At 38.3% G+C, this 27,214-nt stretch overlaps 1 protein-coding gene across 2 annotated transcripts in view; it reads left to right on the forward strand.

The window, feature by feature from the left end:
- Positions 1-27,214, forward strand: part of NRXN3 (neurexin 3) — a 1,427,156-nt gene that overhangs the window by 654,655 nt on the left and 745,287 nt on the right. For both annotated transcript variants that reach the window (XM_023528800.1, XM_023528802.1), the window contains one exon: positions 14,705-14,824. In XM_023528800.1, coding sequence (XP_023384568.1) covers positions 14,705-14,824 — 120 coding nt within the window. The remainder of the gene's footprint in view (positions 1-14,704; positions 14,825-27,214) is intronic.

Below are 27,214 nucleotides of genomic sequence, written 5' to 3' on the forward strand. Positions count from 1 at the left end.
ACCTGTCACCAAGATCTGTGTGTTCTTTTGTCTGGTTGAGCCTCATGGTCCTTCGTGCAATATATTGTTTCCTTGTATCCCTCGTTAATTTACTACATCAAACCTGTTCATTCATCTCCTGTGTTCAACTTCATTTATCGCTCTGTTCTTAACCAGCTTTCATCCGAGTTGGCTCGCCACCTTAAAGCACATTTTGATAAAAGCTTCCCATCAGCTTCCCAGGCTGATGTGTCGTATGGAAGTTGTTTCTCTTTGCCTAAGAGCCAGTTTCCCATGTGGAATTAATAATAAGACTTATTGTTCCTATAACCCACTCCGGTTTTCCTTTATCCAGGAATATTTCTTAAATTCTATGGGCCAGATATAGTATGTGTATGTGAGAGGCAGAAGGTTGGGAATTGCCAAACACTTAAAGTAACCACTTTGCTTTCTTCCCTGGAAATACACAGTTTTATTCAACTCAAGAATTTTTTGCCTTATTGACCTTTTGTTAGTTCTTTCAGGTGTTAAAAGATAATCTTGAGATTGATGCAACATTTGGGAATTAAATTGGGTACCTGAGGTTAGATTATGGAATGACAGTAATTCCAATTATACTGGAATAATTAATCATATCAAATGTAATCATAATATAAAAGCACAGATTAAAAAGCATAAGGCGTTCTTTAAATGTTAAAAATTTTTATCATGCCACTAGTTCTTCAGACTTAAAAGTTATCAGGAATCATCCATTTCACTCTATAGCAATGTGCCTGATAGAAATATAATGAGCCACATTTGTAATTTGACATTTTCTTGTAGCTACATTTTAAAAGAGAGCAATAAATAACTTAATTAATTAAAAAAATAAGTTAGAAAGCATCAGATAAAATTAATTTTAATTTTACATTTTATTTAACTTAACCCAACATATCCAAAATATTATCATTTCAGCATGTAATCAATATAAAATTAAGGTGTTTTACTTTTTCTTCATACTAAGCCTTCAAAATCGAGTGTGTCTTTTACATTTGTAGGACACTTCAGTTCAGACCATATCTCTTTAAAGTGCTCAGTTGTCACGTTTCTGTGGCTACTATATTGGAAGAATAGTTTTATAGAATATAAAACTCAGAGTGTAAGGACATAATGCGGTAATATTCAATTAAAAGGAAGTCTAAATTAACTTTTATAGAAGTGGATTAAAATATATAGTATAGAGCGGGGAATGGACCCCAGTCAAGAAAGCTTCAAGAGAAGCAATAAGAGCATCAACGAAAAGAAATTACCCATCAGGTTGGAGAAAATGTTCCTGTCCCTCCCCACAGCTCTACGTTTACTTCAGTGTGATTCATCACATGCATTATGGTCAGTTCCGACCTTCCGCTGAGTATGGGTGATTGTTCCAAGCTGAATACTGTGACTTGATGGCTCTACATCTGAATCTATGGCAAATCCCATGGGCCTAATAACACTGCACTCTATTGCCATGGAGATAATTGTGATGGTTCCCCATGGAGCATTATGACCACCCCGCTGGGTGGGATGAAGCGGAGGATGAGTGCTGAAGGAAGAAGGCCCTTGTTTATTGTACACAGATGACTTGGATAATTAGCCTAAGTGGCCAGGAAAAATGGCCAAAAAGTGGGTTAAGGCATAAATTGCCATCACTGGAAATTTGCACCATTGTGGATAAGCCCTTCTGAGAGATCCCAGGAGCTCTTTAGGATGCCAGGGAAGATGATGGGGAAGGGAATCAAGGGCACAGAACCTGGGAGGGACTGCAAAAAAGTGTCATTCTCATTCCGAATCTCTTTATAGGTTGAGTATGAGACCCTTAAGCAAGCCTTTGAGTGTTAGGCGGTATGGGGATCATAGGAAATATGCCATTTCTTGATATATGATATTATGTGTATAGAATAGGAAACAGGTAGGGGATGAGGAGTCATTACTAAGAGCTAAGACCAGAATCTCTTCGAGATGGTAAGATGGTAAATGTGCTTTATTCTCACATGTATGGGGTCCACAGACTGAGAGATAACATATGTTCTTGTCAAAGTCATTGATAATGGCATTTCAAGATGTTAATTAGTAAATGTATTATTTTCCCCAAAGAGTTCAGAATTATTAATCCACTCCTCATTGGCTCTCATTTGTTATAGGAAGAAAAAACATCTTGAACTAGGTTTTGATTTTATGTCTCTAATATATGCAGAATGTATAATTTAGAATTAAGTGCAATTTCTGGACAACTCTTAGCCAACATATAACCATGACTTGCAGTCTCTCAATTTGGGCTAGGAATTTTATAATGTCTGATTCAATACTCAGCTGGTAAATATCTCTTTGTATCTGGAGGCCAGCTTTGCTATAGAGACCAAGGCATGTATCGGCTAGAAATGCAATTCCAAAATTGTAGCTGGTAAACTTCTGAGAGAAACACATATGCTCCATTTTGGGACTGGTATGAATAAATAAAAAAGACATTGGTTTGGTGCCTTTTTGACCACAGCCATTTGGATTTCGCTGTATTTTATAAATTAAACAAATGAATCTCTTTTGTGGTATCAAATCACCCTGATACAAATGCCCGTTTTTAGTGCTACATTCCTTGGCGACGTTTTCAGGAGGTTACAAGGACTGCTCCCAAGTGACTCTTCCATGCTTACCTCCTCCATGTTCAGAATTATTTCTGTGGGCTCCATTGGGTTGTGCACATGTGTCTTTTAGTCTGGCCACGCACTACTCTTATTTCTTAATGTTTATCCTGACCGATGGAAAATTATTTTTCTGGACCATGTGCCTGGGGGTTGGCTGTGTGGATGTGAGAAGGCTCTTGTTACCACTGCTTGTGCTTTGTCAAGTCCAGTGTTTCCCTGCTCCTGCTCTGCTGTCGTGGCTCCAACAAGGCCTGCTCCACCCCGGTCTGTGCATCCCCCGTCTGTGCTGTCTCTGGAGAACCTGTAGCATCTCAATTGTCCGTCTGAGTGATGCTGGTTATGCCGACTGTACCTTCATTTCTGTAATGTTACCCTGGTTTACTCTGCCTCTTACTAACCTCTGGTTATTGTTTTCACCTTTTCTGTTCTTTTGCTAACAAAGTTGCGTTGACCAAAGCTGACCTACAAGGTAGAGAAGGTTCTTGTTCCCATTATCACTTTGGACTGAAAGATGCCCTGTGTAACCCTTGGTATCTTTTCTTTAGAGGTCTTCAAGCTGTCACACCTCTTGGACAGCAGCAGCTGTGGGAGGGGGCTGAACTCTGTGTTCTTCAGAAACAGTGGCAGAAAACCCAGATCAACGCATGACAAATAACAAAGGCGAGACCTCTCGGGGATGAGAACATGATTCTGTTTTGGGGGGACCAAAGAGGTTTGACAGCCTCCTGTATTGTGACTACCCACAAAAACATTAACCCACTTCTGGAAATGGTTAATGCCTCTTCAAATAGTTGCCATGGAGGAGTTGGCTCTTTTTAATTTATTCACTATAGATAGAAGGCAACACTTGTAAAATGAAAAAGGAAGAAAGGCCACTAGAGTTCTCAATTTATTATTTTCTAATCAGGGAGGTCATTTGTCAACAGGAATTTCGAGTGCTTGGGCCTTATGGAGGAGAATGCCATTTTCTCTTAACTCATTTTAAAGAAATATTTTTAGGCATTTGGGAGATATTAATATCATTAAAATGTTCCAGGGATTTATATTTCCTGTTGGGGATTTTGGTTGAGTAATTTTCTGTTTTGCAATCTAAAGAAAAACGTACTCTTGGGAAAGAAAGAGATCTGTCACTTTTATCCTGAATACTCTTTAAAATGCCTTTATGTTAGATCTCAGTGCATATCTTCTGCAGAAACTGTTTCTTATACCATTCAGAGAGGCACTTTTCAAAGTCAGTAATGGTCCACTGGTCCTGTTGTGTCACGCTACTCTCAGAATAGCAACTCAGGAAAAGGCATTTTAGGTATCTTTTGGCTGAAAGTTAAGCAGGGGATTGAGCCTCAGGTGGTCTCTGCAGAGTTTGCAATCAGCCAGAGTTGTTAGAAGTGGTTAAGACAAAGGTAGCTTAAAAAAAATTACTTTTCACCTGAGAGATCACTTAGATGCTATGACTTGTTGTATGTCATGCAGGTAGCCAGTATAAGTGTCTGTCACTTCGGTGGATAGCAACTAATAAGGCCTTTCTCTAGCCATTTTGTAATTCTTTTTTTCTCCATCTCCTTTTAGCAGATATACACATATCCAAATATATAATAAAACTAATGAAAAGAACAGGCATCGGATTAGTATTTTGAAGTCCAAAGTAGCTATAGAATAGCTTTCATTTTTAAAGTATGTGTGGCCCTTTCAGTAATACTGAGGGTGTTGATTTTTAAACATTCTGTTCAATTGTGAAAATAGGTCTTCTACATGTCACCTGTAAACAGAGAGGAGAGAGATTGGGGCAGGAGTCAATCTACACTTGGAGGCAATTAACAGATTTATTAGAGAAAACCGGACAACTGAATCTCTGTGTAGACATAGCCATTCTTCATGGTAAGAACTGTGGATTTTGAATCCCCAGGACCTAGCACAGGGACTCTATCTGTAGCAAAATGATCTTAAAGTTACCATTCAAAGGAAAAATGTCTATAGGAATCATAAACAGAAGTGGTTGATTTCTACGCCTATTGTAAATTGTTGATCAAAGTGCCGATATAGATTTGGGGCCTAATAGTTTGAGTTATCTTTCCTTTCCTATTTTAGAAGCAGTCTAGTCATCAGAATGTCTTTTGTGTTATTACTTCATTGACCCACACTCTCTTCCAGTCTTAGAACGACTGGATAATCTCTTTGTGGCAGGAGCTGTTATTCTTTGTAATCATTTTGGGTCATCTCACTCTCCATATTATGGCATAAGAACTTTTGGTCTTTACTTTTCATTTTTCTGACATTGGAGTATGGGCCATTTACTCATGCTGGCTTCTTCAGCTGCAACCTGTGGGCACAGATAGCACTAATTACCATTAAGTGTGAAAGGAAGTATAAACATGTGACAAAGAAATGAGACAATCGGAAATGTAAAGGCAGATTCTATTCAGAAGAAAATAGAACACTGGGGTCTAGGAAGTGGCATAATGAGCCTGGACAAGTCAACAGCTTGCTTCCTCTTATCATTGTGTTGATGGCATAGTGTTTTTTTGTTTTGTTTTGTTTTGTGTTTTGTTTTTTTAATTTTATTAATTTATTTAACTTCTCCAGTGATTGTGTTGTTCAATTTAACAGGAGCTCAGCTACTCCCAGGTATTAGGTACTAAGGTTACAGATGAGATACAATCTCTGACTTCAACTAAATCAGTAGGAGATCGGCCAGTAATTGCAATGCAGAGTGCAAACTGCTCCACTGGCATGGACATGGAGTGTGCTGTGAGAGATGCTGGGAATCCTGCTGGACTGTGGGCGGTGATGGTGGTCCCGGTGGGTAACCAGGGGAGATTTTCTCAGGCAGAGTTTGAGCTGAGTCTGAAAGGCAACATATTTTAAGTGGATGACAGGTAGAACCACATTCAAGAATTTGACCAGTTTGGGGACCTATGAGAACCTCAATTTGGCTAAAATAAGGTGCACGTAGGAATGTGATGGAAGCTGAAACTGGAGTGGCAGAATGGAAGCAGGTGATTGCAGACCTGTTATGGAAGCAGCTGGACTTTACCCTGAAGGTGCTGCAAGGAGGACAGAGTCTTGGGTCAGACTTTCATTTTATGAAGATCACGCTGACAGTGGGGTGGAGAATGCAGGAGAAGGACAGGAACAAGAAGCAGAGCGTAGGAGAGAAGTAACACATTTTAAGACAGAGGAGAGAGGCATGAACCCGAGGCCTGTTCCTTTAGCTGGCTAAGAAGGTAAATAACTTTCCCTCCCAGATGAAACCTCTGAGGAGTGAGAGAGAAATGAGCTTTTTCTCCTGTTTGGTTTTTTCCCCCATCCCCACAATGTTACTCTTTTTCTTAGCAGATACATTTACACATTAGGGCAAAAGATTTCAAGAAAGAACTTCCCTGACCAGGTCAGATTTTACATCCTTCCAGGCTAGGAGAGGGAGTAGGAGCTTCATGGAGGCACTTGAGCAAGTGTCACATTGCTGAGAGGGGCAGACCCTTGAATCTTAGGATCCTTTGAATAGAATGACAATATCTGTGGACTCTTCAAAAGTAATTTTTTAATTCCTTTATATTTTCAAGAGAGGTATTCCTGGAGAGGAAAAGATTCCCCCAAATCTGGTCCGTATGAGAAAGGAGCTACCCAAGTATACAATAAATAAGATTTGACCTATTGGGAGCGAGGCAGATGAGTCATAAACTATGAGAAAAAAATAGAAAAGCTCTTTATTGGGTTAGGTCATTAATCAGAATATCCTCTCCACACTTTCCATTATAATTTCCCTTAGCAAGTTTTATTTCTGGAGTTGAATGGCTTCTTTTCTAGAAATGTATGTTGTCCTCTGCCCAGATGGTAGACAGAGATTGATTAGATCTGGTTCCAAGCGCTGCTTATCTTGAGTAAGTCAATAAATGTGTTGGGTTTGGAAGCCTTGAAAACCTGAAGATTCTTTCAAGCCATTTTAGATAAGAGTTGATATCAGCCAAACGTGTCTAGTAGGTAAAGGGGATTTTAATTCTCCAACTTTCTTTACTGTGAGGAATATATTTCCCCACTTCATTTTCTCCAAAGCTAAGGGCCGAATCACATTCTCCATTGTATTTTATGTGGTAAAATGTAGCATTTGACCTAATAGAAATCAGTTCCTCAAAAATGGTTTGCACTATGGCAATTAATAAGAGAGACAGGAATTAAACAGAATTCCCACAATGGTTCCTGCCTATGGTCCCAACATTATATAACAGGTTTCTTACAGAGGACTTAGTTTCTTATAGTTATGACTTATGGGTCTTATTTCTGGACTACTGACTGACTACACACCCAACTAAAATGAGTAGAGAGAACTTGATTTTCCTTTCCAACAGAATTGATAATGCCCTTTATTGAGGGTCTACTTAGTGTAGGCACATGTCACAGACTTGGCACGTTGTATGTCCTTTATGGCCACAACCTTGTCTGGTAGATATTATCACTAGTTAGCTCATGGATGACATTGCAGGCACTGCACATGTTATCTCATTTAATCCTCACAGCACATGAGGTAGTAACCGTTTCTATAATCGCCATTATATAGGTGAGGAAACGGGTTCAGAGAGTTTAGGTAGCTAGCCCAAGGTCACATTGCTAGTAAGCGATAAAGCTGGATTTTAAAGCCTGGGATCTTTTCCTTGTTGTGCTATATGGTGTGAGTCTGGATCTGCCTATTTGCAAAGCAGAAACAGTATATAGATGAACAGAGGGTATCGAGAATGTCCTCCAACCTGACTTTATGGTAGATGGTTTTCATATCAATACTGTTTCATTAAGTTTGACCTGATATTTGCACACTTTGATTAAAGCGAAATATTTTAAATTACCTGTCTTTCGTTGAGCCAGGCTTTTGAAACCCCTTTTCTTTCTCTCTCTGTTAAAAGCACCCTCCACTACTCCAACAGTTTGCTACATCAGTGCCGAGAAAGGAAGGAAACACAAAAAATGAGGCTTCAGTTTACATTTTCTGAAGCAGTATTGATTTTGAGGGCCTGTTCATGATTTTAAAAAGAAAGAATGATCTAATCATTTGACCTGTGACTCAGGCATCTTCTGAAAATAGGGCGGATTGAACAAGATGGCTTTATGATGCCAGCCATTCTCTCAGCTCTACGAATACTCCATCGAGCAGACACTGACTCCTATCTCTCCGTTGTCGTGGAAGTATCACGTAGGCAAATCGCTTTGCTCACGAAGTCTAATTATGCTTCGAAGTTTATTGGTCATCAAGGGCAGTGCTGGCACCAGCAGAGGAATTTTGCAAGATGGTTGACATCGTGTAACACGTATTAGTTTGAATTTGACTATGGTAGGAATATTTTATTCCATGGAAGTCAGATTACAGAAATGTTACAGATTAGGTTCCACCCCCCACCCCCCACCCCCCAGGGTTCTGGTTGTTAAATGTTTCCTGGCACAGGACCAATCAGAGGCCATCGGAGATAAAGTCCTCATGTGAGCATCTTGGTTTCCCCCAGGTTCCATGCTAATCTTGACTTATTTTATACCTAATGTGTGATGAGAGGGCTGAAGTAATTGGGGTGTTATTGAAACTGCCTCACATGTTAGATTTTATTGTCAGTCTTTTTCACTCATCATCCTAACCAGGTAACTTTTCTGACCTCTCACTTGAAGAGAGAAAACCTTAAGCACCCGAGCATGCCTGATAAGAGCATTTCGATGCTTTTCTGAGCATTAGCAAGGCACAGATCCTTGCCTCCAGGACAGAGAAGTAAGATCTTGAGAACACAGCTGCTCTTAGGTCTTTCTGCCAATGAAATTTTATAATATTTAGGACCCCGTTCTCTGGCTTTGCTTAATCTTCTTTAAAACAAGAACTAGAGCATTTACTCCTCAGCTGGCTTTGTCTTTATGAAGAAAGATACTTTGACACGTTTAAGCATCATCGCTTTCTTATTTTAAAATTAAACAGATGTGAATTGGATTTTTGCCAGTTAAAAGGGATACATCTTATGTTGTCTATAAATTACTCGCTTCAGAAAAGCCAAGAGGCCCTAATACTATAAATGTGGAAATACTTCTGAGAGCCACAGAAGTAGCTTTGCTAATGGGACCAAGACGTATGTGTAGCTGAGTATGTAAGCTATTCCTGATGTCTATTCCTAGGCTATTCCTAATGAATACGCTCCATGAAGCCTCAACACTTTAATTCTCATATTTTAGCATTAAAGACTATAAATTACTCAGGAAGCTGATAAGGTTCTCTCTCTCTCTCTCTCTCTCTCTCTCTCTCTCTCTCTCTCACACACACACACACACACACACAAATACATATATCTATATTTGTTCATCTTTCATTGACTATTCTTTCTTTTACCTCCTTCCTATCCAAGTACTGCTCTCTCATTCTTAAGTACAGCTCCAACTGGTGCTTACAACTGGGCTACTGACCTTGGGCCTTTAGTATAAATGGACACTGGGAATCAGAAGAGATGTATCACTTCCAGGGGCCCCCACTAACCAAATCCATCTCCCAAAAGCTGAAAGGTTTATGCACTTATCAGGAGTAGAAAAGTTGAAGGTAGAAGATACGGTCTCTCTAGCTAATCTATGGCATCTCTCATAAGGCTCCTTCCTATGGCAGCTGTGCTTTGTATGGGGCAGGCAAAGACTTCAGTTGCACCAAGTTCTGTGATGATAATGCTTCACATTTGGGTTTTACTCATAAATTCTAAACCCTTTGACAAACACCTCATGCTTTGAGATTAAAGATGATGCATATTGTTAAACCAGCCCCACCTGGTGCTTACGACTGGGCTACCAGCCTCGAGCCTTTAGTAGAAATGGTCGTGGGGAATCAGAAGAGCTCTGTCACTTCCAGGTGCCCCTGCTCACCACATCCAGCTCCCTAATATGGCCAGGACCAGCTGGTGCTGGTTTAGCAATATTTATCGATTTTAAATTGGGATATTAGGCATAAATTTGGTTAAGTCCTACTTGGGCGATAACAAAAAGAAAATATACTCTGATCAAAGTCTCCTGTGCTTCAGGCAGCACTTCTATCTTAAGGACCTTCAAGTAGAAAGATACTCTGTAAACTTCTGATTTTGTAGACCATGAACAGGAGTTCAATGAATCAGTTTGCATGTACTGCAAAGGTGGATTTTAGCAGTAACAAGCATGAAATGACTGTCTGAGACAGTTCTTAGAGACAAAAACAATCCCTCAGTCAAGCAGAATGATGGAACATTTGTGGCAGCCATCAGAATTATCATCTAAAAAAAAAAGGAAGAAAAAAGACCCAATGTGATGCTTTCCAATGAACTAAAAACAGAACTGGGAGTTAGAAACTGAAGCACTAACATCATTGACAACTTATTTTGTCTTTTCATGCATACTTCTGTCGCCTTGTCAGTTTCCCTACTATACGAAGAAAAGTCACCATTTTTTTTTCTCAAAAGGATATAGATTGATCACATATCAAAATAAAAGTGGTGTATGCTATCCCTATACAAAAATTTGCTAAAGACTTGGTGCAGTTTTAACATATTAATAATGATAATAATAATAAAACTCTTTGTATATGTAATCCCAAAGGTTTGTTACCTAAGAATGTCTAGAATTTTAAGTTGATTTGGAAGAATGTTTTAGATAAAATTATTATTCTTAAGTCTTAGGAGTGTCTTATGTTTATAAACATATGCATACAGATTTTTGTTCATATAATTGGACAAAACTAGATCTTTCTGTTTATTTTAGTTATATTTTAAATTGAAATGACATTTGAAAGTTTTTCTTTTTTAAAAAAACACCATCTTACATTCAAATGTCATCTTTCTTTAGTTGTAGGTTAGAAATACCTAATTTAAATTGCTCTTGTTCACCAGTGTCAACACACACACACACACACGCACGCACGCACGCACGCACACCTGGCTTACCCACATCTATAGAGTTTAGGTGGATCAGCCATGGAGTTAGCAAGCTTGAATTTGAAACTTCACTCTCCTACTTGCCTGTGGGACCTTGCAAATAATCACCTTACTTTTCTGTAACTCATTTTACTTTTCTGAAATCCTTGCCTTTTTGACTTGATCAACAGTCAAAAAATTATTTTAATTCTGTATATATTTCATTGGAAAATTAGTTTTTTTCTAATTCTTTAATAATATTAATTATAGTTGCTTAATCATGTGTTTATGAAGATTAATTAAATTAATATCTGAAATGAACTTAGTACAATGTCTGGCACATAAGTGCTATATAAGTGCCTTGTTTTGTTAGGGTTATATTCTCTTATTTGTACAAGATTATCTTGTATCAACAAATGTGCAGTTAGAATGAAACTTTTTCAGGGCATTTTGGTTTGTTTCTTTAATTTCTCTCTTTTTTGAGGCACTGCTATCTATGAAAAATAGACACATTGACATAAAATAGTCTGTTCAGGACGGGATGTACTCAGATAGTTTGAAGTAAGAATAGGAACTTACATTATCATCTTGAAAGTGGTTTAGAGTTTAGCCCAATCTCTTTCATTCAGCACAGTTATTGATACTGTCTGTCGGCACTGGGGACACAAAAGAGTCCTTATCTCAGCATCTGGTGAGGTTGTATGAGTTTAATAGTTAAAACAGGGGAGGAAATGTGGTCAATTAAATTATCCACCCCCCCTGCCCCCAAAACAGAAAGGCTTTGTTCTAAATAGAAAATTGTTTATATGAGCTGATATTGGTAAATTCTATGGGTAAATCATTAGGGAAATCATTGGCTTTAAGTCACAAAATGACTTTATTTCTTTATTTTTTTGGTTCTTTTGTTCTTTTTTATTCAATAATATTTTCTGAGACCTTTATACCAAATAGTTTATCAGAAATTAGAGACATAAAGGTGAGCAAAACAGACAAGTCTTCTGCTCTCAAAGGGCTTATATTCCAGCAGGATGAAACAGACAATAAAGAATTTAATAAATAACTTATAGGTCATTTAATTGTGAGTTAAACAGGGAGACATGGCGGAGAGTAGATAAAATGCTGATGAGACTTCCTTAAATAGGATAGTGTGAAGAAAGCCCATTTTGAGCTGAAACTTAATAAGAATAAACCAGTTATTTGAAACTCTTCAGGAAGGATATTTCAGAAAGAGAGCCAGGCAAGAGGAACTGACCTTGAAGGTGGGGATGGGCTTGAAGTGAGAGGGCAGTGGGAGCAGAGCTCAGAACTACCCGTGGACCAGTCACAGCTGATCTCGAGCCCCACTCCCAGTCCACATAGGTCTGCCATTCTTAAAAGCGCCCAGGTGATGCAGGTGCTGCTGATTTGAGCTCCACACTGTGAGGAAAGGATGGCTGAGTAGATGGGGGCGAGTAGAGTAGATGGAAGGATGAGAAGGCAATGCCAGTCCCCCTGGTCCTCACTGAAAACATTCTTGTTTAGATGGTTACAGTGTAGTCAGCGTTCGGGGTTTACCTGATTCTGCATGGCACTCTCCCCTTAATGCATGCAAAACAAATTCTGTGGAATTGTGGAATAACCTACAATTCTCTCTGTATATGATTCCTGACCAATCTTTGACAAATGGCCCAGACTGTTCACTTCACAGAGCCCAGACATTCTCCCACACTCAGGTTTTGGAAGTATGAGACAGAGGCAAGTCAGGCGGCTGCAATCAAATCAGCTCAACAATTACTGAAACACTTTCTCTGCAACTGGCGGGCACAGTGCGCTTGGTGCAGCAAGGACACAAGCAAATCATATTACATGATTTCTAACAGCAAGCAGCATTCAATCTTTTGGGGATAAATAGCAAAAAAAAAAAAACCGCTCAAGGGAAAAAAAAAACATGAAATGTGAAATAATGAAATAATTAGAGAGTTATATAAGCAGAGGACACTGCAATGTGTAATAAAGTGTTAAACTGAATATTATATACAAAAGTTAATGATGCAGATAATAAGTACAGTGACCACTAAGAAGGGGGAGAATTGTTTGAAGTTATTAGGGAATGTTTCATACGGAGGACGCATTTCAGGTCCTTGGAAAATGGTTAAAATTTGGTCAGTCAGAGGGGAGAGAGAAGGTATGGAAAGAGCTCTGTCTTCAGATTCAATCAATACACAAAGAATTATTGTATTTCCCAAAGTTTTTGCTGTTTTGCTGCCTTTCAAGGGAAAGCCTTCCATGTGTTTCTGATTCTGAGTTCAATTGAATTACTAGCCCATTGTCTGGTGAGAGCTGTTTGGTGAGGGAGCCCCGTGGGCTTCTCAGAAGCTTTTATCCTTTGAAAGAATCTATTCTGATTTGCCATTGTTAATGAAACTTGTATTACACAATGCTCGAATTTAAGACCTATTGAGAAGGTGGCCATGTACCTCCTTTCATCTCCACATGGGGGAACCACATGACATGTAGGGGCTGCAGAAACCCAGCAGCAGTGCAGCTCCCCCAGCATTAATAATTGTCTTGAATTTTCTCATGTCGTATCCTAATAGCTTTGAACTAGGCGTGATGAACTGTACTGCTTTCACCCTTCATGAGTAAATACAAAATGTCTTGCCACCCAGAAGATGAACCCTTTGTAGTCATGCATTTCTTCTGAACATGTATCCTTAAGACTCTGCATACTTACATTTCAGTATCCTTGCCTGTGTCAGGCTTCCTTTGGAATTTGTGAAATGTACACTTATGCAGTGGATATATTTTAACTTTTAAGGTTTTTTGTTTGTTTTGTTTTGTTTTTGCATCGGATCCTGACTGATAACGTTTGATGAGTCAAAGGACTCACCTCCTTTGCTGAGGCTTTCTGGGAAATTCATGGAGTTATCCTAAATGTTAAAATATTTTCTGTTAGCTCAGATAATTCCGAAGGTGTAGGTTCATCATTAATCCCAAAGTTAAGGCCGAAGATAGAAGTGAAAAAATGAGAATGGTTAAAGAGAGGCCCCGGATGACCTCAAAAGAGATCTTAATAGCAATCTGTATGACAGAGATTGTCAAAGTCTCACTCGCTCATTCACATCCACAAAAAACTTTGAGAATGCCCCCCAAATAAGTATACTTCTTTATATATCATATACATGTGCCATTATAGTTAAGTTACTTGCATATGAAAGACACACAAAAATAGAAATAATAAAGAATGAAATTTAAAAGAAGAATAAAACTTCTAATATTGTCTGTTGATACTTCAAATAAATCTGTTTTGCATCCTCTGGTGTGCGCACACTCTGAGCGCACCTGTGTAAAACAAAGCAGCGGTGTGGTGCAGGGCACTGATTCTCAAACGTAAAGCGACATCTCGATTTTCTGGAAGCTTGTGAAAACACAGATTCTGCCTCCCCCACACCGATGTCTCTAATTCAGTAGGTCTGGGATGGGACTCAAGAATTTGCATTTCTAACCACTTCCCAGGAGATGCTGGCCTGAGGACTATACTTTGAGAACTACTGATGTGGTTCAGAGCTTGGGTCCCAAAGTTAGTCTGCTGAAGTTGGACATCAGGATTCTTTAATTACCAAATGTATGACGTTGGGTTAAATTATTTTACCTCTCCGAGCTCAATGTTTTAATCTGTGAAATGGCGGTCAAAAGCACCTACCTCTTAGAGTCACCGGAGAGCTTAAAGAGATAACACAAAGTGCTTAGCACCCAGTGCTTTTAACCTACAAATCACCAGTATATGGTGGCTGCTATCTCCCCCTCCTCATCATTATTATCAAGCATCTTTTTAATGTAATAAAGTAGACTTTAGGGAATTTTGTACCTTAATTCATAAGAATCATGGGAATGTGTTTTTCTGCTTTAGCATTACATATTTAGAAAGACCATGCTACAAAGTCTGCCTAAAAGAGAACAGTGTGTTCAGCCCTCTCCCTTCTGTGTGTAACTGTTGACAGTTTGTGGCTAAGTGTGTATTTCTGTCGTCTTTTGTATATACTGAATTCTTGTTGCATGATATAGAGTTGACATTTTTGGTGGTGTGTCTTTGAATGTTTTGGGGCATGAGAATAGTAAATTCAAGTGATTGCTTTGAATTTGATGAATTTTTAACACGTCTCTCTCTACTTTTTCTTCTCTTCCCCTCCTCTTATGCATTGCTAGGACCAAGTACCACTTGCCAGGAAGATTCGTGTGCCAACCAGGGGGTCTGCATGCAGCAGTGGGAAGGATTCACCTGTGACTGTTCCATGACCTCATATTCTGGAAACCAGTGCAATGATCGTGAGTACAACCTTTTCATATTTATATTTTTTCAAAGAGCTTAGAGGTTTGGAGAAACCTTAAGGGACATTATGTAAAAGGATGGCTCTTCTGAAAGATTCATGAGCAATTTTCTCCTCCAGAAACTTGGAAAACAAGGGACTAGTACTCTTATGCGAAAATCAGGGACATTTCTTGCTCAGCCATGTTAGATGTTTTCTCATTTGCTTATTCTCAGTGTTTTTTCTTTATATTAGAAAAACAAAACAATTCAGGCAATACTTTTGTTCCGAGGAGTTCAGTTTTTAATTAACTTAATCATCTGGATAACAATTTTGAGATTCCCATTTACATTGCCTAGAATTTAGAGGATATTTAAGAACGTAGCTATTTTCTCAAAAATTCTGAATTTAGAGAACTTTTTAGATCTTTCAAATGATGAAGATATTCAGAGCTCATTATGTTTTCCAATTAGAAATGTTTAAAGCATTCTCAGGGGTCTTTCAAATGTAAGGCAGAGATTTCCTCTGGCTAAATTTATTGATACATATTTGGTATATACAATTACATATGTGTATATATGTGTGTATATAGAGAGAGAGTTATTCTGTTTATTTTGTGAGTATGTTTCTATGTATATATCTGTGTATTTGGTTCATATTGGAAAAGAGCCATTTGTTGTCTTTGTCCACTACTGATGCTTCAGGCACACAGCCAATTTAGTTCTAGAAGACTGATTTCATGATGGTGATTCCAGCACTGATGGTTGACATACTTTAATTCTGTGGGAATCTATAACCTGTTTCTCCACTTCTTTCTTATGTTATTTTCCTAATGTGGACACTTTTAAAGGTGAACAAACATTTGAAATTTATGAATACTTACTGCAAAGAGATTTGTTTAAAAGCCCTGACTTCGCAGTCCTGCTGACCATCTAATTTTCTAAATGCAGCCTTTATTGTAGGAGTTTGTTTTACAATCTGAACTTAGTTGGTCTCTTGGTTTCATAAAAAAGATGCATGATGTTTTCTGAGCTAACAGTACAGCCATGTTGTAGTTTGCCTATGTGGGAGCAGGTTCCAATTACAATGCTATCTCTATTATGTGTGTGTGGTTTTCCTTGATTTCTTATTGCTCAACTTTTTCATGTGTGTAGTTGTCTCTTGTTCTGTCTTTCATTTTTCTCGTAGCTTTTTGTCTTCATATGGTCTGTCATTAAGATACACCAAGGAGAAACAGGTGGGGGACCTGTCAATGTAGAGAGAAAATCCTTTAATACTCATTGATCTAAATGTAAGCATGTCCCTCTATATCCGTAACACAAATGACACACTCTCTGCAGAAGATTTTGGCATCACAGTGCTCTTTCCAAGTATTCGGTATTTCTGAAAGGCCTGTTTCCATATTTATGATTTGGAAATACCCTTCCTCTCTGAGACAGGCAGTTATGGACTCATCCAGAGTAGCTTGGGAATTACGCTGTATGCTCTTTCTTTTCCCTTCAATTTGTCTGCATAGGATTCCATAGGAAGGCTTCCCTCTCCCCCTAAATGTTGGCATAACGCTTCTCTATTCTCACAAGTTTATTCCATATCACACATACACACCACTTCCAGTAGAAAATGGACTGCACACAGAACAGGCAGAAGGTAAGTTACTCTAACAGCGGTGAATGTGCACAGTCTTCAGAAGGTATGTATGTATTTTTCTCTCGTTGACAAGTTTTTTTCTGCCGCCCAGGCAAGGCAGTGTTTTCTGTTAAATATCAACCAGTATTCTTTCCAGCTTTCTATGATTGTTTCTGATTTTGTCAAGAGCGAATTGTGTCTCAGTCCAGAGTGAGGACTATCATGTTATCCGACTTGAACAATTTGTTGATATATAATGAAGCGAACGAGGATTGGGAAAGGTCAGCTTTCTTTTGTGGCAATAGCTTCTCAGTGTTTCAGACATCCTTCAAAATGTTTCTGAGATACCCAGGCTTAGGATAATATATTTTGGATTATATTCTGTAAATAACGCAGTTGAATTTTTGATTGTAGACGACCTCTGAGTCCAAATCTCTAAAAGAATCTGCTTGTCTGGTCCCCTCTTGGGGAGTGGACCAGGGCTTCTGTATTTAGATGACTGTATGGAAATGGGAGCAAGTGCATTTTAATTGCAGAGTGTGAGGAATATATAGAATTCAGATATACAGGATTATAGGGTATAACTTTGGCGATATATATATATATCTCATGAGGCTGTGGGTAAACTTTTAATGCAACCCAACTAAATATATCAAAATGGTGGAATAATTGTTACAATGGATGTCTCTTTATCTAATGATTGACATTTAAAGTATGTGAGGGAACATCTCTTTTGGAACTAGCATCAGAGTCATTTTTTTCCACCTAGAAAATCTGCCTTACTGCTTTACATCATAGATCATTATTGTCTCTGTCGACCTCGACCCTTAGAGTTGTAATTTGCTACTTCATCTTTCAAACATCTTTAAAATGAAGTTACCAATCTGATATTTTCTGTGACCCCTATGTTAGCAACATCTAGGTAGCTTAGCTTGCATGAGGAGGTGAGCATTAACCCTCAGCATCACTAGCAGAATTGAACAAGGCTGGTGACACATGTTTATTATTGGCAAAAGCAGTGGGGGAAATTGCAAAGAAAGGAGAAAAGATAACATAAGTGAATGGAAGAAGAAGAAGGATGCGGGAGAAGGAGTATAGAGAAGAGCCGGGTTTGAGTCTTCTATGAAAGAGCACAGAGGCCATTAACAATTGCTTTGGTATCATGCATGCCACAGGGGGCCTGCCTTTGACCTAAATAACAGAAATAGGGCATGACATTTTAAGTGGAGTTCCATCAAGGAAATCTGGCCTTTACCCAATTCTTGGGGTAGTATATTCTGTAGAATGTTGTATATATCTAAAAATAAATTCCTTAAAATGTTTTCATAAAACCACATGAATTGGTTAGAAATTCAATCTAATGGCAAAAGACATTTTTTTGAAGGCATAGGGGAAAGGTTTGAATCTCTCATTTTCTATGAGCTGTTTCTAACAGCAGCAGATTGATCCTTAATTATTGGAAATGAAAACATCTGAATTTATTATTACACACCCAAGAATAGAAAATTGTTCAATAGGGAAATAGCTAGGCTATGAAATTTTCCAAAATAAAGTTCTTTGTTCATCATGTGTAGGAAAGCTAATTATTTCTGAGGATGACTTGCAAGTTTCTAAAAAAATGTTTGCATTTTAGTATCTTCTTCCTTTTTTCTAGCATTGGTTCTTTCATATATGACCTTTGTTTTGTTCTCTTGCCTGTTTGCCAAATTTGGCATTTGTTTGACAATTTTGAGTTGCTGTCACATTGATGTGACTTCCATGAGTAGAATTTACATTTAAGAACTATATCTCACTTAGTATGAGTAGACCAAGCCAGAATGGTTTCAACTGTATTTATTATTCTTTGCGAAAGTATGGTAGGTTGATGGAGGCAGTGGGATAAATTCCAGGTTCATTCTTAGGAAGATAGCTGCAAAGCTGACATAGTGGTTGTGAAGGTGACATGTATCTCTGTGACTGATTACCTTATATAATAGTGATTCCCTTGTGTTGGCCAGAAACAAAAATATTCTGATTGGAAACTAAAGTATAATTGATTTATTAATTGTCTTAGTTTTATGACATGACTTTTTACCATTTTATGTTATGGTAAAATCATGGAGAGTTTCCTCTAGGTGACTTGTAGGGCTGTTTACAATGGACAGAGTCATCTCAGAAACAATTTTGAGTTCATATAGGATCCAGTAAGATCTATGGAAGGACGCGCACATAACATTCTTCAAAGAAAATCTTTATTGTGAAAAATTCAAAACGGGGGCTGACTTCTCAGAAGGTGAATACTACATGAATGCCAACTTAATGACACAATACTGAGGTTGCATTTTAAGAACATCAGTGGAAACTTATAAGGGTTCTCATGGGATACATTTTTTGTATATTGGGTTCTTATTAGCATTTTAAATCAGGACTGAGATCTGGGTAGTTTCTATATGTTGTAGCCATTATATCATCAGGTAGAATCCATAATCCTTTTCCCATACTGTGTGGCAGCGCCACCCCTACTGGCAGACTATTGTTGAGTTCCTCTCTTGACTTCATGACACAGCAAGATGCACAAAATCCAACTCACTCGTGCGTGCCCACACAAATTCAAAAAAGTTGTCATTTGGGGGGATTATTTGAAAACAGCCATTCAAAACACCTTACATGTGTCTTCACCACCATGGTTCCCTTTTAGCATGTTCATGACAACTGTTTTGAGTTGCATATAATTTTCAGATCTTGTTATTGCTTCTGTGCCCTGGAGAAGCAAATGTGGAACACTCTTTGTGTGATGAGTCCTTAACACATATCTCATTCCTGGATTTAGAAATTGGGTGTTTATAATGGCTTTGTAGGGTGAATAAAAGAGAATAAGTGTGGGTACTCAGCCCACCCTCAGCAGTCAGCTACCTGTGCTGTGTTGCTAGTCATCCATTGTGGGCTACTTGTTGGAGAAATTGCTGGGTTCACACTGGCATGTGGTAATAGATGTTCTTTGCTTGCAGCAAATCAATAGCAGGTAGCTGTGGATCGTGCAGACAGTGGAGTGTGAAGCACCTTTTCAGATAGTTTTCTGCTGGAGTGGCTGTTAAACTGCACTGCTGGCTATTGATTGGCCTTTTGCTTTTGATTTATTGTGTGGGTTTATTTTTTTTAATGTAGGTTGGTATATTGATTAAATCTGTTAAAAACACATTTCCCATTCAGGCTTCAGAAAAGATAGGCAATGTATGCATTACTTAGTGTACAAACAAGGAGGCAGACATGTATGTGCTCATACTGTCTCTTCGGTTTGTATAGGTCCACGTATTATTTTATGGACTTATAATATTTGTGTAGCAGCAATTTCCAAAGATATCAGACTATAGTATGTCCATATTTTTAGTTATGTGTTTATTTCCTACCTCTGTTTTTCTGACAAATAGGCCATATTCGAGAAGTTCACTATTAAGGCAGTCGTTTGCTACTTTGAACATACTTTGTCATTTATCCATTCATTCATTCACCGGACATTTCTTATTTGAAGATATGATCATGAATAAGATACAGTCCTGTTCTTGAAGACATTACAGTCTAATGGGGGAAGACGCATATGGAAGTGCTTCAGTAGAAATATGTGCAGTATCTGGTGAGGAGTCAAAGTGGAATGATGTCACTGTCTCTGGGACTGAGACCCCCCAAGAAGAGCTTTTGCTATTAGGAAACTTTTCACTAACTCATTTGTTAGTTATTTGAAACTCATTTGAAAATTTGTAAGTACTTCCTCAACAAATATGATACAAAAGAAGGTTGGAAAGGAAAGGCAACATTCCAGTGAGCAGACAGGTAAATGGCAGTGACAGCTAACGTGCTGACTCGTTCCTTCCAGTCTTTATTCTAAGCATTTGTATGGTTCAAAATACACTCTGTTTAAAATTTATTCTGCACTTTATTTTGTTTAACATCGTATGATATACATTTTTTCAAAGGAAAAAAAATGATCAGATTTCCTAATCTCATTTAGTAGAATGTACATTCTACTAAAGAATCCCCCACGTTGAATCTATTGTCGGGTCCTGAATGTGGGCTTAATAGGGTCCAAATCTTGATTTTTCATTGAACCACTGGTGGACATTTATCTTGGAAATTTATTTGTAATGATCCAAATTTTTAAAAGGTTGATTTGTAATGTATATAAGTCATTAAGTTATAGAAGATAGCATAGTCATTAAGTGGCTTTGGAATCAAATTGCTTTCAGCCCCAATCCTAACTCTAACACTGAGAAACTGAAGTAGCCATTTAGCCTTTTGTATCTTTGGTGTAGTGTAAGGAGTGTGATAGGTAAATAGGAGTACTGATAATTTATATGATGACTAATAATGTGATGACTCTTACCAAGTCCTTATTGTATTGCTGACACTCTGCTAGGATTTTTATGAAGATGTCATCCCTTTAATCATTCCAAAGTCCCTTAAGAAATATTATACTACAGTTCTCATTTTAGCAGTGGGGAAACTGAGGTCACATAGTTAGGAAGAAGCTGAAGATTTGGACCCAGGTCTTTCTGATATGAAAGCTCACATTCTTATTAGATTAGCTACTACTTACATTATTAGAAATAATAACAGTTTAACATCTGCATTAAATACTAGACTGGAGTGCTTAAAATTCCAGGTAGGCAAGTCTTCACAGACAACCAAATTACTTAAGAATATAGGGTGGGAAAAAGGAAGCCCAGTGTTCTTCTATTATATTCTAGAATTATGGATACTTCAGATGTTTTTGTCTTAATACTCAGATGAGGCCATTTAGTTAGAATATATTTAGATATTCCAGAATTAGAAGAAGAATAGCCCCCCATACCTTCAGATATTGTGAATACTTATATTTTCATTCTCTATTGACCTATATCATCTGATTTCCATTTTCAACTTTATTGCAATTCCAGTACACACCACAAAGCATAGTGGATGAGACAGTGGATGTGGAGTAGATGGCCTGCATTGAAATCTTGACTCTGTTACTCAATAGCTATGTTAGTTAATTCCTCTGTATCTCTAAAATGTGGATATTTCAAAAGAATGTTATAAATCGAGAACATAGTTGTGAAGTTTAGGACATGGCACATAATAGCTCCTACAGAACTATTGGCTGCTCTTCGATATAGTTTTCAAAAAGTTAAAAACATGAGTCATATACAAATGTAATTTTCATAAAGTTAAAAACACAACTGTCATATAAATACAGAATGAATATGTCCCAAATTTATTTAACTCCTAAACGAGGGAAACGTGATGCTAAAATTTAAGCAGGATATTTATAGTCATTTAAAGAAATGTTAAAATACAAATTCTGATTTAACATAAAACTGGTGAACATCTACAGGGCAAAAGGCCCTGAAGGGTTGGTGGTGTTTTTACCGTCGCTCTACGAGACAAAAATCTACAGGTTAGTGAGTCATTGCACAGTCTGGGCCCCAAATTAATAGTAAATATCAATGGCAAACACAGGTACATTTTCATAGAATTAAATATTTCTTGGGTGCACATGTTAAGCAATATCCCTGTGTGACATCGAAAGGACATGTGGCTCTCTCCTAGCCCCTTGCTAAGTTTTGGATGGTTTTTATTTGAAATTGATCTATTCAATTTTAGATCTGTTTTTACCTTGAACACCTCTCTCATACACAATTACCTTTTATTTTTTAATCTCTTAACTGTGTACCAATCACTGTGCTGAATTCATTATGTCATTTTGTCATGCAGTGGTCCCTACTCCTTTTGGCACCGGGGACCAGTGCTCCTGTGAGACTCTAATGCCTGATGATCTGTGGTGGAGCTGAGGCTGTGATGCTAATGCTGGGGAGCGGCTGCAAAGACAGATGCAGTTTCTCTGGCTCACCCATTGCTCACCTCCTACTCTGTGACCCAGTTCCTAAGAGGCCATGGACCAGTATGGTCCGCGGCCGTGGGGTTGGAGACCCCTGATTGACAGAACCCTAGAAAGTAGATACTGTTATGATCCCAGTTTTACAGATGAGAGAACTGAGACACAGCGGCATCAAGCGGTTTGTTCAATGTAATTAAACTATTAGGTTGGGGGCGAAGATTCAGAGCTATGTTTGTCTGACCAAAAAGCCTGGGCTCTTGACTGCCAATGTCTTAATGCCTCAAGGAAAGCTTCTTAATGAAAACTCATCCCAACACTTAGGGATTTCAATTCTCATTAACCACAAGCTTTACAACTTTTATTGCATCAATTATACTGTAATTTCTAGAGTCTACATTCTTATTGGAGGGAGACATATTTTTCACTTTTTACTTCGTTCATTTTCAGTAAGGGCATCCTTAGGACTAGTCTGCCTGGGTAACCAGAGCAGAAGTTTCATCAGACAAATGCCATTTTGCAAGTTTGTTAGGTCAAAGAAGCAGGGGTCCAGAGGAGTCAGTGAGGCTGGGAGGAGTAGCCTGGATGCAGAGGATAAGACAGATACAAAAGAATCATTCACTAGCAGGCAGTACCAAAGGTAAAACCTGAAGTTATTTCATTGCATCTTTTTTTCTTTTTTCTATTTTTTTCTGTGTTCACAGATATTCAGTGTAGCTGAAAGGAGGTCAGGGGATGGCGTTTAAACCCAGAATCTTCTCAAAGCCAGATTAAAGGTGCTGGTACTCTTGAGAGCAGTTTACAGATGCATTTTAGCTTGTTGCTTATGGGAGTCACTCTAGCTTATATATGCCTCTGATTGCAAGAAGGACAATTTTGTACCCCAAAGCTGCTCTGCTACTGATAATAAAACACATGGAATAGCAAACATTTCAGCAAGAGCCTAGACTGCTTGTAGCTTTTGTTTTGTACAACCCTCCATGAAAATGAACTGGGACTTACAGGTCAAATGTTAATTTCTACAAATCCCGATTGACACTTGGACCTGTGGTTCAAGGGGAAATAGTCTCCACAATTCAGGATCCTGTAGCATGCCAGGGATGATTGAGTTGTTGGAATCCGTGGCTTCACTAATTTTATTTCAGCCATCTTCAGCACGCTGTATTTGCAGACCATTTTTATTGCTTATGTTTAATTATAGCCCATTTATTTCTGGTGTGCTTGGCTAGTTACTTATTGATGGTGATGGCAGTAATCCACTGAGAGCCTATTGGTTCGCAGAAGATAATTTTATATTACCTTGTTAGTCACATACAGGTACAATTTGAATGTATTTTTCAATATAGACTTGTAATTTCCTACATTTATTTTCCTCTACATTTATTTACATTTACATGCAAGACACAAAAGATGTACATGACTTTATCTTCCCTTGTGAAATAAGGCTAATAAATATAATTTAGTTTCCTTCCCTTGTTTTTCTCCTGAACATTTTTTTGGGGCGGGGGCGGGGTGGGCATTAACACACCAGTTAAGGTAAAGGACATCTCTGTCTTCTCGAGTTCCCTTCTGCCCCTTCAGTTAGTCCTCACTGCTTGATTTTGTATCAGCATACAAGAGTTTTGTCTGTTCTTGTATATATATATATATACACATATATATACACATGTATATATAAATGGGATTGCACAGTCTGTGATCTTCTGTTTCTGTTTTCTCTAGCTCCGTGGAATGTTTTTGAGATGCATCCATGCTACTGTGCATTCTAGCTGCCTTACTCTCCTGAATCTCAGCTCTGTCCCCTCATCTGAAGGAGTCCCCATGGGGCCTCCCTCCCTGCTCTGCGGAACAGAAGTTTCTCCCAAGGCAGTACACTGGGGTGATGTTAGGATTCACTTGTTTTTTTTTTTTTTTTTCTTCCTCTAGGAATCACTATCCTTCTTTGCCTGATGTCCAGGGTCTTGCAAGCTGTTGTTTCACATTCATCATCCTTTTCTTGGTTGTCTCAGGTCAATTGTAGATCCAATATCTACTTCTTTATCTAGTTTGGAAGTGGCCATCAGCCCATTTCTTTTTGCCTGTCTTCATCGTTACACCTTGAGACTGGGGCAGGGGGTGGGAGCGATGACAACATGACACATCATAAGCCACGACCTCCTTGGGTTGATTTGAATCTTCGCATCAGTCCCAGAACAGCCTTGGCAGTGTAGAATATTCTGGGACCTGTTTCTCTGTGGGAGGAAATGGTGAGAGAGGACCCTTCAACTCCAGTGATAGTCCTGATGCAGTCAAAGAGCCTTCTGCAGTCAAAGAGGCTGCACAAGCTAGTTAAATACCTGCAAATGTGCTTCTATCAAGTGTTTCTTCGTCTGAGTTTCTTTCATGAAGTCTGCATTGCTTTTTCTCCCTGATCTCTCTGATAACACTTGATTAAGCTCAGTGGGTGTGGGGATTGATTTGGCTCTTGCAGCTAGCCGTTCTTATTTTCTTTACCTAAAATTATTGTTTGTTTTCTCACCTACCCATGTCCTGTGGATCTTTGCCACCTGATTCATGTCTCTCTGTCAAATTAAATTAAGAAGTGTTTTCAAACAAAAATTTGGAGAGTTCAGGAAAGTGGAGGTCTTTCTCTGCCAGGGAGTGTTTTGGTCCTTGACTGCCCTTATTTTGATCTTCAGACTCTGATGTGCGCTTATTATTTTGATGCATGTCTGCAAAAAATGAGGGGACCTTGCATTGTTGATGCTTTTACTTTTAACAGACTTTTTTTTTTTTTTTTAAATAATTACACTCATTGTTCAAAATCTGGAAAATGCATAAAAGCACAGAGCAGGAAGAAAAAACATGTGTAATCTTACCAATTATTTATATGACCTTGTTTCAGAATATGCATGGTGCCAAGTATATAATAGATGTTCAAAATATATTTGTTAGATGAATGACTGAGCCTTGCATATTTTCAAAGTCTGAGTTGTGCAAAGATTCTAGTATTCTTTTCATGAAATAAATAGCATTTCTACCAGGACTAGGTGTTTTCTTGCCAGAAAGAATGCTTTTGGCATCTAGGAATTATAATGAGCATCCCAATATACAATTTTCTTCTTCAGATGAAAATGGAAATGTCAAGATGTTTTTGTTTCTTTTCTCTCTTGTCCTTATCCCTTCTCACAGAAAGCCTTGCCGTTTCTGAGCAGTTGTACATAGATGCATCTACACACAAAATGGTTTTGTAGTAGATTGTAGTTGGAGGGGAAAAGTCCTTATAATGTATATGGGGAAGGAGCCTCTTGGGTCCCAGTTTTTTTCTGTGGCAGCCACTTCCAAACAGATGTTGTGGTTTGTTTCACATGATGAAATTTCTGTTAATGCTCTAGTCTTCTAGAGATCTAGCAAGACTCTTCTGCTTTTAACATCATTCATCCATTTCTGCTGTGTATTAGGCTGACCGAAACTAATACTGTATGATTGAAGAACTTAGACGTACCGTATAGTGAAGAATGTAAAACGCAAAGGCTTCTTGATTTCTGTACACTCTGGGTTACGGAAGTTTGATATCTCTGCAGGAGAATTCTGCCCAAACCAGTAAACTCTTTGCAACCACTCTCGGCAGCGCTGATAGGAACTAATAGCTTCTGACTCTGGGCATCATTTCCTAGTAAATTCACTGGATGCTTTTTGTAATCGTCCTTCAACTAAATCTCAACTTGCAATTTTACCCAGATATCCTTACATGGATAAAACTAAGTAAATGTTTATATAGATAAGCATATGTGCACATGTACATACAATAAATAAATAATTTCTTTTATGATTTTTCCTAATAGTTTTGAAATTTTTTATTTTTCCAAATACCTTTGTTTCAGTGTCTTACAGAGTCGTGTGTGAACTTTTGATTGCGTTTCAGTCAGCTTGTTTTTCTCCTGAACTTTTTTTTGGGGGGGTTGGGCAAGTTACGTGTCTCTGTAATTGTAAAGACAATGTGTCGGCCTTTAAGGATATTTGGCAGAAAGCCCCTATAGCCCATCTGAATACTCAATATTCGGGGTATAATTTTATGTCTGAAAAAGGATTTAGGCAGGGGGATGTCATCTGAGATTTATTTATCTTTAAGAATAATCTTTCTTTCTCCTCTCCCTACCTAAAATTCCCATATGGCTCCCTCGTGCTGGCATTCAAGTGTATCATCTAGTTAAAGCGCACATCAGTGCCCTGGCAGCTGGGGGCCTTTGGACAAGGGCCTGCAGTCCAAACACATATCATCACATATGTCTGTTGTCCCTGACTCATAAAAAATTCTGAGAACAGAGCAAATGGAAAAGAATGTATCAAATCAAGTGAGTTTAGCCAAACAAACCCTCAATGTTGGTAGAGGCTGTTTTCCAGTCCCCACAGCACGCCACATGTATTTCCAACATCGAACTTATTTAATTTGCATTTGGATTAATTTAGCATATTTTCCTATTATACAAAGTTTAATGAACAATAAACACAGCTATAACCAAATCTCACAGCTATTTCCCAGTGTGGGGTAACATTTTGCATTTAGTTATATTTGGTTTCCTAGGTAATATTTGATTGTGGCTATATTTCCTAAAGCTGCATATCTTGTCACAGGGAATGTTTTGGTGGTAGACTCTTTAGACATAGGGCAAGGCAGGAAAGAGTGTCACATTGAAACTACTGATGCCATGTTGGTGAAAATCAACTGGGCAACATTGGATGTGTTAAAAAAAAAATTCCCCCTGCTGCCTCCCTTGGCTTTGAGCTCCCTATTTTTGGCCTCTCTGCTTTTGTTTCTGAAATCTGTCCTGTGTACTAGTTCTGGATTAATCTTCCCAGAATACCTTTTATGTCTTAAGGCCCCTCTGCTCATGAACTTTCAGCGGCCCCTCCCTTGGCGTAGTCCAAACCATACTCTTGGTTTTCATGGTCTTC

This window comes from Pteropus vampyrus, unplaced genomic scaffold, assembly GCF_000151845.1.
Source record: "Pteropus vampyrus isolate Shadow unplaced genomic scaffold, Pvam_2.0 Scaffold32, whole genome shotgun sequence".
Classification (NCBI taxonomy): Eukaryota; Metazoa; Chordata; class Mammalia; order Chiroptera; family Pteropodidae; genus Pteropus; species Pteropus vampyrus.